Below are 12,441 nucleotides of genomic sequence, written 5' to 3'. Positions count from 1 at the left end.
AAGGAAATCCAAAATCCTGGATACTTTGAAAGATCTTGGATTTAAACTTTTTTCAGTACACCAATGAATATAGGCTTGCCATATTCTATGATACACACGAGCTGAAGACGGCTTTCTTGCTCTAAGCATAGTTTGGATTACTTGTTTTGAAAATCCTCTAGCTTCTAAGATAGAGGTTTCAACAGCCACGCCGTCAAAGACAGATGATCCAGATGACTGTGACAACAAGGACCCTGCATTAGCAGATCTGGACGTTGAGGGAGCAGTATCGGTGCTTCCACAGACATTCTCAGTAGATCTGTGTACCAATGCCTTCTTGGCCAAGCTGGAGCTATTAGAATTATTGCTCCCTTTGCTTGCTTTATTTTTCTCACTACTCTGGGTAACAGAGATATTGGAGGGAACAGATATGCCAGATGAAATTTCCATTCTACTGACAGTGCTTCAACAAGGACCGCTCCGGGATCCTTCATTCTCGATCTGTACCTCGGAACTTTGTTGTTGAGACGAGACGCCATGAGGTCTATTTCCGGTAGACCCCATCTGTTCACTATTGTCTGAAACACTTCTGGGTGTAATGCCCATTCGGTTTCCTGAATGGTGTATCGACTGAGAAAATCCGCCTCCCAGTTCAGTACACCCGGGACAAATACTGCCGACAATGCTGCGAGATGGAGTTCTGCCCATTTTAGAATGGGAGTTACTTCCTCCATCAATCTTTTGCTGTGAGTTCCTCCTTGATGATTGAGGTACGCTACTGCTGTCGCATTGTCTGAGCGAATCTGGACCGGTCTTCCTTGCAGACTGTCCTTTGCCTGAAATAGAGCCATATAAATGGCCCTTATTTCCAACAGATTTATTGGCAGGCGACTTTCCCTTACGGTCCATCTTCCCTGGAACCAAAGGCTTCCGAGTACCGCACCCCAGCCTTGCAGACTGGCATCTGTTGTCAGGACTTGCCATTCTTTTATCCAAAAGGGTCTACCCTTGTTTAAACGGTCTGTCTGTAGCCACCACGCTAGAGACCTTTTTAAGTTTACTGGAAACTTTATCATCATCTGCTTTTTTTATCGTCTGATGATTTCCGTTCCATTTGGTCAGAATAAGGTGCTGTAATGGTCTGGAGTGGAACTGCGCAAATTCCACCATGTCGAAGGTTGATACCATCAGACCCAACAGTCGCATTGCTGCATGGACTGACACTGTCTGGCTGTGCAACGCTTCCTGAATCATGACCTGCACCTTGACTATCTTTTTCTCTGATAAGAAAACTTTCTGTAGGTCTGAATCCAATATGGCCCCTAAATGAACCATCCACTGTGACGGATTCAGAGACGACTTTTCCCAATTTATGAGCCACCCGTGTCTCTGTAAGCAAACTACTGTCTGTTGAAGATGGCTAAAAAGTAACTCCTGCGATTGTGCTAGGATTAACAGGTCGTCGAGGTATGGGAATATCCTTATTCCCTGCACCCTGGGTGCTGTTGCTAGCCCGAAGGGCAAGGCTTGGAACTGAAAATGTTCCTGAAGGATGGCAAACCTGAGGTAGCACTGATGAGACCGTGCTATAGGCACATGTAGGTAAGCATCCTGTACATCCAGAGATACCATGTAATCTCCCGGATCCATAGCCAACATTATGGAGCGTAATGTCTCCATGTGGAACCTTGGGATCCAAATGTATTTGTTTAACATTTTCAAATTGAGAATTGGTCGAAATGACCTATTTGGCTTCTGGATCAGAAATAGATTGGAGTAAAACCCCTGTCCCCTTTGTGATGGAGGTACTGAGACAATCACACCTGACTGCAGTAATTTTTGGACTGCTTCTTGCAGAGCATTGGCCTTCGACTCTATACGAGACGGGCTGGTGCAAAAAAATCTTTGAGGAGGCAGCCTCCAGAATGGGAACCCATACCCCTGAGATACCACCTTCTGCACCCAAGCATCTGTTGTCGACTGTTGCCATATGTGTGCAAAATGAAGGAGTCGGCCCCCAACCCTGGAATCCTCCAGGCGGAGGCCCATCTCTTCAGGCTGATGGTTTCTGTTCAGGCTTGGAAGCTGGCTTTCTACTAGCCCATTGCTTCCGACCCCTGGCCGATCTATTGGACTGGGGTGGCTTAGACTCCTCTTTAGCTTTCGCTTTGCCTTGCCATCGAAATGGGCGAAACTTTGAACCCTTAGACTTAGGGTTATAACTAGCTGGAAATCTGACCTTTTTTGATTCAGCCTCTGATTCTAGAATATCAGACAATTGTTTTCCAAACAATATATTACCAATGAAAGGCAATGCTTCCAATTCTTTCTTGGATTCCGCATCTGTTTTCCAGTTACGTAGCCAAACTGCTCTACGAGCGGCTATTGTCAAGGCTGAAGCTTTAGAAGCAATTGTACCCATATCAATTGCTGCTTCTTCCAAGTATTGGGCAGATTGTCTTAAACGGCTTAAATTATACTTTTGCTCCCTATTAGAAGAGAGGCCATTCTCTAGTTCCTCTATCCATTCGCCCATTGCCTTTGCTATCCAGGCCGAAGCCATAGCAGGTCTTACTACTGCTCCTACGAGAGAAAATATATTTCTCAAGAAGCTATCTACCCTTCTGTCTGTGACATCATTTAGTGAGGTAGATGACAGTGGTAAAGCAGATTTATGCACAAGTCGCAGTACATGTGCATCTACTTTTGGAAGAACTTCTCTTTTCGAACAATCCGCAGCTGGAAATGGATAATAAGAATCCCATCTTTTCGGAATCTTATACTTTTTACTGGGCGTCGCCCAAGATTCTTCCATCATTTCCGTCAGCTCATTTGACGCTGGGAATTCAGTTTTAACTGATTTTGTTCATTTAAACACAGGTGCTTTAGACTTTGACACTGTTTTGGTTGGCTCTTCCAAAGAGAGTACAGCCTTCACAACATCAATAAGTTCAGCTACATCCTCTGAACTAAAACTCTGCGACTGATCATCATATGGAGTATTTGAATATACTGTATCATCATCTGTTGTATCATCTTGTGTAGTCTGCCACACAGACGCATCTGTCTTAGTCTTACCTGTCCCTCGGTTACTGGAACCAAGCCGTAGGAAGGGAGCTGCATGCATGGGTTAATAGTGTAACCTAACCCCTGGGGTGGTGCTACTGGAGTTAACCTGTCCGCTATTGAAGACAAACTCTTTGCGAACATATTCCATGGTGGCTCCGATGGTGATTGAACCGAATCCTGTTTTTTTACTTTGCTTAAAAGCAAAACAGTTCGCACACAACTCCTCATAAGCGACCAACTGGTTCATACCAATTAACCCTGTTTTACAAGATAAGCATGTTAGGGATGTAGGAGTGCCTGATAAATTCTCCTCGTCACTTTTGCCGCTCACAGACATGGTAATATTCTGTTTATGACTACACAATTTTGTGACTGAAAATCACCTATATATGGATATATAGAAGTGAGATCAATCTGACCACAACCGTGCACCTGATTTGAGGGTCAGAATAGGACTGACGACATAAAAAAGTCAGCACACATACTAGCAGTCAGTCACATGTTAAAAGCATTAGACATTGTCATATGAGAATAAACCCCCCATAACAACTTACAAGTAAGTAGGAAAATTGTACTTCTGTTTTTAACTGGTTTTTTTCAAACATGACATGCAGAAACAACAGTACAGGTTGAGTATCCCTTATCCAAAATGCTTGGGACCAAAGGTATTTTGGATATGGGATTTTTCCGTATTTTGGAATAATTGCATACCATAATGAGATATCATGGTGATGGGACCTAAATCTAAGTACAGAATGCATTTGTGTTTCATATACACCTTATACACACAGCCTGAAGGTAATTTTAGCCAATATTTTTTATAACTTTGTGCATTAAACAAAGTGTGTCTACATTCACACAATTCATTTATATTTCATATACACCTTATATACACAGTCTGAAGGTCATTTAATACAATATTTTTAATAACTGTGTGTTTTAAACAAAGTTTGTGTACATTGAGCCATTAGAAAACAAAAGTTTCACTATCTCACTCTCGCTCAAAAAAGTCCGTATTTCGGAATATTCCGTATTTCGGATATTTGGATATGGGATACTCAACCTGTAATATACAGGTCTCATATGCAATATGTACTAAAATTAACAATTCATACTAACAAGTAGAGAGAATTTTTAGTACTGTTTACCCTTCCTCCATAGAGCGGGATACAGGGAGACTCACCACACTTCCATATCCAAACAAATACGCTCGCAAGACGCTGAGTGGATTCAGACGCTACTGGTGTACACTGCTGTTTTGATAACTGATGCAAGACACGGACGCTCACTAACAAACACGGACGCTCAGTGAAATGCCACGTGTATGAAGACGCTAAGGCCTGCGACTCGGTCCGGCAATCTCTAGTGTACACAACCGCAGCGTCTAAGCTGCGACCGAGCACCCTCGTGGTAGCGTCTGAGACGGAAGTGAGGTCATTCATTTCATGGACGGGAGACGCGCGGAAACTGGTCATGAACTTCGGGGAGGGGCGGCCAGGAGAGCGTCTGATTCCCCCCGTTGACTTAAACTTTAAGGATCGCGGCCTCAACCTAGTCCTGGCGCCTATGATCCCTAGAGCGTAGCGCTGTCGCACCAGAGAGTGTTCGGCGCATCAACACGCTGTTTGTAGTCTCCACCAATAAAGTGTAGCTGTGTCCGGACCCCCCTAGTAAGAGGAAATCCATAGACTTACCTTCCCCCCATGCTCTGGCCACAGCCTGGTTACGTCTGCTGGACCTGCTAGAACATCCGACACAGACGACCGTCGAGACAGCACTGTACCGCGAAGGTAAGCGTTGTTGCGACCCAGTAGGGAGTTGTTGGAGCGACTCTTTCCCGTATGCGTTTAAGACGCTGTTAAGAAAAGTCGCTGAAAAAACCCATAGTAAGACTATAAAAATAACATAATAAAAGCTTCAGGCTGCTATATTAACAGCAGCCCTGTGACCATGGTCCGGTTCCTGCCGCACCAGACAAAAAACTGATTTGACTGAGTCAGTGGGCAGGATTATATGGTGAAGCCCCGATGCATCCTGGGAGGCCAGAAAGCTTGTGACAGTTTGGTGCCATTTCCGCTGTCGCTCCGGCATATCCCAATGTTATCCTGTGGATAACCTGTGGACCCAGCCAGAGAAATCCTGCATTGCTCCCACTATGCATCCCCTTGATGAAGTCCTCTGCTATAGGACGAAACACGTTGGGACTGGGACTTGTTGCTCACCCGATACTTCCAACAGTGGACAGATAAGCCGTTTTTATCTTGTACGTGTGCTACCTGCATTTGCGTCAGGACTTTTTGTATTAAACTGTGTTTACGTTTTAAATTGTTAAGCTCTTGTATGGTTACTGGGACCAGCAAGGTTCCTAATTTTAGAGCTCTGCGTGCTTTTTAAATTTCATGAAAACAGTACACACCATGTCTGCTTTTTGTTTTCTAATTTACATGCTCTAAAGTGTCACCTGATCGAAGCTGTCCTCAAGAAAACTAAGTTGTCCTTTCTTAACTTGCATACTACACACCTCACAGGGTGAACTGGTTACACAAAATTATTCTAATATATAACACTATTAGGCGCTCTTTCGCACTCTTTTTTTTACATATTTTTCCCATTTACTGGGCATGAGATGCCACCCATTAATCGATGGGGTGTGTATTAATATTTTAGATAGATATATCTTATAATACTTTATCTGTGTGTCTGAATTAGGACTGTCCTAGGCGCTACTCTCCACTATTTCTCTATTTAAAATTACTATTGCGTAGCTGCCAGCTATCCCTAGACACCAATCATAATGTTTAGACATAGAGGTCTAGACAAAAGAAATGATCATTGTCAGAAAGTTTTCAATGAAGACAACCATACCACATCACAGACCACCCCGCAGACTGATGACCTAGATGCACTTTTCTGGGATACGGAGAGACTTCTAACAAAAGAGATCAAAACATGGTGGGAAATAAAGGGACTTGAACATTACCTAACTGCTAATAGGATCCCAGGATTATGAATCCTTAAGAACCCCACATTTGGGGTGGAAGACCAAGAATTCATTGCCAGTTGGGATAAGATCCTACATGAATGCTCCGTGAATCTAATGAAATTGATCATCACCGAAAAAACCAAAACACTTCGGAAAATCGAAGAAGACCTGAAAACTAAAGAAAGTCTGTTATTGCCCCACCAAGGTAATGAGATTTTTAAAGCAAACGACCTAACACTAACCAAGAAGATTGAACGGATTGAAGAAGAAGTAATTCAAGGGAAAGAGAAAAAGTTCCAACGGACAAGCAGGATTACCTCACTAATAAAGTGAAAAATTGGAGTAGATTTCAAACACGCCACACCTCGAGTATTCCTGTCTATCAAGACCCCAGAAATAGAGGTTGGAAAAACACACCACGTCAACCGTACCAAAGGAGAAATTATCCGGCACCACAGCCAACTACGTATACACCACGTCTAGGAAGATTCACCACGAACAAAAGATTCTCCGCCCTACAGAGACAAGAATCCAACAGTGACTCTGATTTTTTTATCCCCAGACCCCCACAGAGAGCACCTCTAATCTCAAAGGAAAACATTCTTCAGGGAACGGTTCAAGAAATCTCCACCAGCAAAAAGAACATTCCAAGAAGAAGAGGTACTCGGGCGGAGGGCGGACAAAACGCGAAAAGAAGATATCAGCCAGTTTAGATGCCAGTTCAAACAGTATATTCAACCTTTCTAAACATCATTTAACTCAGTCTGAGACCCTACTTTTAAGTAAGGGCCTGAAGTTTGCACCAAGCAATCAAATGAACAAATTCAACACGTTTATTGATCTCAATAAATTCACAAGGATTCTCGCATTGAAAAGACATTTTGCCAAAAAAAACACAGAAACCACCTTATCCAGAGTCTCAGGGCTGAAGAGAAAATCCAAATACTATCCGTTGGAATCCAAAGGACACCACATAACAGTTTTCCATGATTTGGTCAAGAAAGATCTTTGTGATCAAGATTTGTCACCAATTAAATCGAGCAACCTGAAGAACAAGGAGTTACAAACTTTGAAAGAACTTCAGAACAACCCGGAGATCGTCATCAAACAAGCCGACAAGGGGGGAGGAGTAGCGATCTTGGATAGATCAAACTATGTCAAAGAGGCATCACGTCTTCTTAGTAATACCAACTCCTATAGGAAACTTCAACATGACCCCACTGCACAATATACAGATGAATTAAGAATCATGTTGGTGCACTATTTACGCTGCCATGTATTGGATAAAGACGAATATCCGTTCCTTATGACATCATCTCCAGTCATTCCAATATTCTATTTTCTCGTAAAAATACACAAGAACCTCCAAAACCCTCCTGGGAGACCAATCATCGCAGGAATTGACTAACATCTCATCTATCCGAATACATAGATGTATTCTTAAGCAAATATGTGACCAAATTACCATCTTACCTTAAGGACACCAAATGTGTACTAAACTCCCTCAAAGATGGCACATGGAAAGAGACTTATTGGTGGGTTACAATTGATGTCGAGAGCTTGTACACTTGTATCATCCATGACATCGGAGTCTCAGCATGCAAAAATTTTCTTGATAGAGATACAGAAGTAACACCGGTACGCAAAGAAACTATATGTGATTTCATAAGGTTTATTCTAAGCCATAACTACTTTAAGTTTCAAGACTCCCCTTTTTTTTTTGCAAACATGCGGTACAGCTATGGGGACAATATTTGCCCCAAGTTTTGCGAACTTACTGATGGGGAGCTGGGAAGAAGAACATATATATTCCAACAATTTTTTTCTCAGTCAACTGGTACTATATAAAAGATATATAGATGACATCATCATTATATGGGACGGGACTGAGTCATCCTTTTTGGAATTCTTCCAGAACATTTCACTGTACCAATTTAACCTTGAATTTACAGAGAAACATGTACAAATAGAGTTTCTTGACCTGACACTTTCCTCTAAGGAATCCAAAATCATCACCTGCAACTACATCAAAAAGGTTGACACTAACAGCTATTTACACTTCAAGAGCTGCCATCAACAAAGCTGGAAAACCAACATCCCCTACTCCCAATTTCATCGTGTTCAAAGAAATTGTAGTTTGAAAGAGGACCAGGATACACAACTGAAAATTTACGCTGAACGATTCAAGGAAAGAGAATATCCCGAGGAAGTTATTGAAAAAGCTCTTGTTAAAGCCAGGACTGAACCTGGACCTTCAAGTGGTAAAGAAGCAGAAGGGACGGAAAGAAGGTTCACAGCTCCATTCATCACAACCTATAGTTGTCATGAAAAACACATCCGCCAGTCTCTTAATAAACACTGGAACATTTTAATGATGTACCCAGGTCTAAGAGAAGTCCTAGCTCCTCGACCCCAGATTGTGTACAGAAAAACAAGTACCCTGAAAGATATCTTAGCACCTAGTCTTTTGAAGTCTACTACATCTAACCAGACAAAATTATGCCAGGGCTGCTTCAAATGCGGGAGCTGCAATATTTGTAAATTGGTGCATCGAAACCGAAAAAAGTTCTTCAACAGTGACAATTCTCGGGAATACACTATTAACCACTTTATAAACTGTAACTCCACAATGGTCGTCTACCTCTTGGAATGTACATGCGGACTGAAGTACGTCGGCAAGACAAAGAGTACTCAAGCTACGCATTCAGGAACACACAAGGAACATTAAAAACAAAATAACCACACACGCAATATACAGGCATTTTCATGAATTTCACAGCTCAAACCCTGAAGAAATGACCTTCAAAGGTATCGAAATTGTCAACCTTGGAGAAAGAGGCGGAGATATTTTGAACAAACTTTCCAGGAGGGAAATGTTCTGGATTTTTGAATTAAAGACACTTGCACCGTCTGGATTCAACGAAGGATTTGAGATTGCACCTTTTTTATAATCCTCTATAAATATCCCTAAACATATTTTTTCCATAATTTAATATCATATTATATTTCTTCACCCATCACTTCTATTGCACTTTAACAGTCACATTATAAAATAGCTCAACATTTTTATTCACGAAAAATACCTCTTTCACGTAAAATACTTTGTTTATATTCAACTCTAATTCACCTATTTGAGATCAACACTGTCTCATTATATTTAACTCTCAGTATTTTTAAGACTCTTAAAAATTCTTAATACATCTTTATATATATTCTTTTGCTACTAGCATCTAACCATCTTCCTAATTATATGTTTTTAAACCTAAAGGTCCCTCATTTATTCCTCTTTTTAGATTTTATATCAGTTCACATGATTAGAGACTTTTTTAAAAATGGCCGTGCGTTCCATTGCGCTGCTAAAAGCAGGAAATAGCCAGGAGAAGGCTAAAGAAGATGGCAGTGCGTGTCAAAACCCCGGAAATAGTCCCAGACGTCCTCTATCTCATTGTGAACTCTCTCCAGTAAGCCGGACCGGAAGTGATGGTTGTTACTGTCATCCGTATATCGGAACTGCGTTCCACACTGTGTGCCGCCGCTAAGATTCACACCACCGCTTCCCCCAGCGCCCTTCGGAAGTGACGCAAGTGCGTTTCACACTGCGTGTCACTGCCGAAAGCCGCGCTACCACTCTCTCCAGCGCCGGGCGGAAGTGACGCGTATGCGTTTCATCATGTGGTCCATGGCCGCTTCTGAACCGCTTCCAGACTCCAATTCATCTCACTTTCATTTACTTAACATTTTAATGTTAATATGTGATGTCTTCATACTTACACATAGACATTTTATTTACTGTTTGTTAAACATATGAATATTTATTCCAATGTTCACAGGAAGTGATGTTTCACTTCCTGTTTGTCATGTGATCAATTACTAGTACCATAAATATCCTGCATTGCTCCCACTATGCATCCCCTTGATAAAGTCCTCTGCTATAGGATGAAATGCATTGGGACTGGGACTTGCTGCTCACCCGATACTTCCAACAGCGGACAGATAAGCCGTTTTCATGTTTTTATCTTGTACGTGTGCTACCTGCATTTGCTTCAGGATCTTATTTTAACTTATGTTTACGGGACTGGGATTTGCTGCTCACCCGATACTTCCAATTGTGGACAGATAAGCTATTTGTTTTTATCTTGTACGTCTGCTACCTGCATTTGCATCAGGACTTTTTGTATTAAACTGTGTTTACGTTTTAAATTGTTAAGCTCTTGTATGGTTAATGGGACCAGCAAGGTTCCTAATTTTAGAGCTCTGCGTGCTTTTTAAATTTCATGAAAACAGTACACACCATGTCTGCTTTTTGTTTTCCAATTTACATGCTCTCAAGTGTCATCTGATCGAAGCTGTCCTCAAGGAAGCTAAGTTGTCCTTTCTTAACTTGCATACTACACACCTCACAGGGTATACTGGTTACACAAAATTATTGTAATACATAACACTATTAGGCGCTCTTTTGCACTCTATTTTTTACATATATATATATATATATATATATATATATATAAAACACAATGCGTGGTCTGAACCGGATGTATATATAAGAATACTCGTACAATATATTCTGGCACAGGTACACTTGTTCTTATCTAACGCTGTCTTATTATATACATGTTGAATACTTAAGCGTTTGTTAAACCACGGTGCTGATGTACAGGCGGGTTTACAAAGGAGACCTTGCCCTGCAGCCCCCGAGACCAGTCGAATCTATTTTAGAAAATGTCGCCCAGCGTCTGAGTCAGGGAGTGAGGGAGAGAGTGAGGCAGCTCCAGTGCGAAAACAGCAGCAGTAGATGGCGCCCAGAGCTAGAGGAGGGGCAACAGGTTAAGCGCCTTTTCCCCTGGTCCTCACCACCGGGTACTATGGAGCCTTATTAAAGTGGATATTTTACTATTCGACCTGTGCTCCCATGCCCTGTTGGATATAGTGGGGTCCCTACTCTGTCACAGTTTCAACGGCAGCCTCGCAGTTCGTCTCCTTAAACCGCGTCCGGAATGCGATTTAATGGCGGGTCCCACCTGGGGAACCCTCTTACCTCCTCCCTTAGTAGAAGCCACGCGATCCGGGAGAGCGTCTGTGGTGGTGTGCCTAGGAACCGGAGTGCCTCCGCCACAAGTACCCAGGAACAGAGCCAGCGGGAGTATGCAACGCCGTTGGGGAGGTGATGGAGCCGCAGCACAGTATGTCACACTGACATATGAAGTGCTGCAGCCCTTGAATTTTTCTAAAAAGCTTTTTCAGGACTGCCTAGCGCAGCCCCCCCTGTTAAGTGACCTGCTTCATGCAGGCACCAACTCTAAAACTGAGCTCACAGTGCCTGGAGGCGGGGGTTATAGAGGAGGCCCCGCAATGCATTCTGGGACAGTCTAAAGCTTTAGCCTGTTGGTGCCTCTGGATCAAGATCCATCTCTACACCCCAATGTATTCCCTGTGGAACACAGTGTACCCCGCTGCAGAAATAACAGTAGCAGTACCCAAGTTACAATGTTGCTTTAAATGAGCTTGCAATTAGTATTATTAAAAGCAGTAACAGATATTTCTGACCAATGCATTGCTCAGCAGCATGGATCTTTGGATTGGCTGAATGTTTGGATTGGCTGAAAGTCAGCAGGTAGGTCACATGAAAAGGTTGGTTCTACTGTTCTTTATGAATCTTGACCTGTCAGTTTGCCACCCTGTTCCAATGATTTCCAACAGGTGCCACTAACAATCAACTGAACTAAAAGTCCCTTTTCCCACTAAGTGAATCATATTAATTGTATTATTATTACTGAGAACATAAACTGGGTGCATAAGAGTATGTGGACCCCATCTATACCCCATGGACGTTACAGAAAATAAATCTACAAGTTTTACAATCACAGGGACACAGCAGCGTTGGATATATATCCTACATTACCATCTATTAGCAGATTCAAGAATGAGATACTCTAGACTGGATACATACTGCTAGAAGTATCTAATGTTTCCACGTTTCCAGGTTCCAGTTCTTCTTCTGAGAAAAATTTGGCCAATCGTTTCAGGGAAACCAATGACTTAAACACAAAATAAACAAATGGTGACACACAGGTACGTTAGCAATAAATAGGCAGACACGCATACTAGACATGTAGTGGCATCAGTACCTGTACAACAAGGCTAATGGCATGCGGGAACATACGCAAAGGGATCCTGAGAATGTTTAGCAATATTATGGTGACAAAAGCTTTCTGAGCATCCAGAACATTATTCTTATCCACTGCCAGGAAGACTCCGAACATAGTGAGAGAAACCTAATTGTTCAAACAAATAAAAACAACCAAGCAATAGTGTTTAAATTAGTCTGATCGTCCCAAAGACTTGTTCAATTATCTAGTCCTGAGTGCATGCTTCCAACCACCCTATAAACATCTATGGAAAAATAACAGCAA

At 42.2% G+C, this 12,441-nt stretch overlaps 1 protein-coding gene across 2 annotated transcripts in view; it reads right to left on the bottom strand.

Moving 5' to 3' along the window:
- The window catches only part of LOC134945223 (multidrug resistance-associated protein 1-like), a 337,654-nt gene that overhangs the window by 132,517 nt on the left and 192,696 nt on the right, over nt 1-12,441 (bottom strand). For both annotated transcript variants that reach the window (XM_063934380.1, XM_063934379.1), the window contains exons 14-15: nt 12,157-12,303; nt 11,979-12,066 (exon numbers count right to left, since the gene is read on the bottom strand). In XM_063934380.1, the coding sequence (XP_063790450.1) occupies nt 11,979-12,066; nt 12,157-12,303 (235 nt within the window). The remainder of the gene's footprint in view (nt 1-11,978; nt 12,067-12,156; nt 12,304-12,441) is intronic.

The sequence above is a fragment of the Pseudophryne corroboree genome, chromosome 7, assembly GCF_028390025.1.
Source record: "Pseudophryne corroboree isolate aPseCor3 chromosome 7, aPseCor3.hap2, whole genome shotgun sequence".
NCBI classification, from domain to species: domain Eukaryota; kingdom Metazoa; phylum Chordata; class Amphibia; order Anura; family Myobatrachidae; genus Pseudophryne; species Pseudophryne corroboree.
Note: the sequence above shows the minus strand (reverse complement) of the source record. Positions and strands in the feature narration are given on the sequence as shown.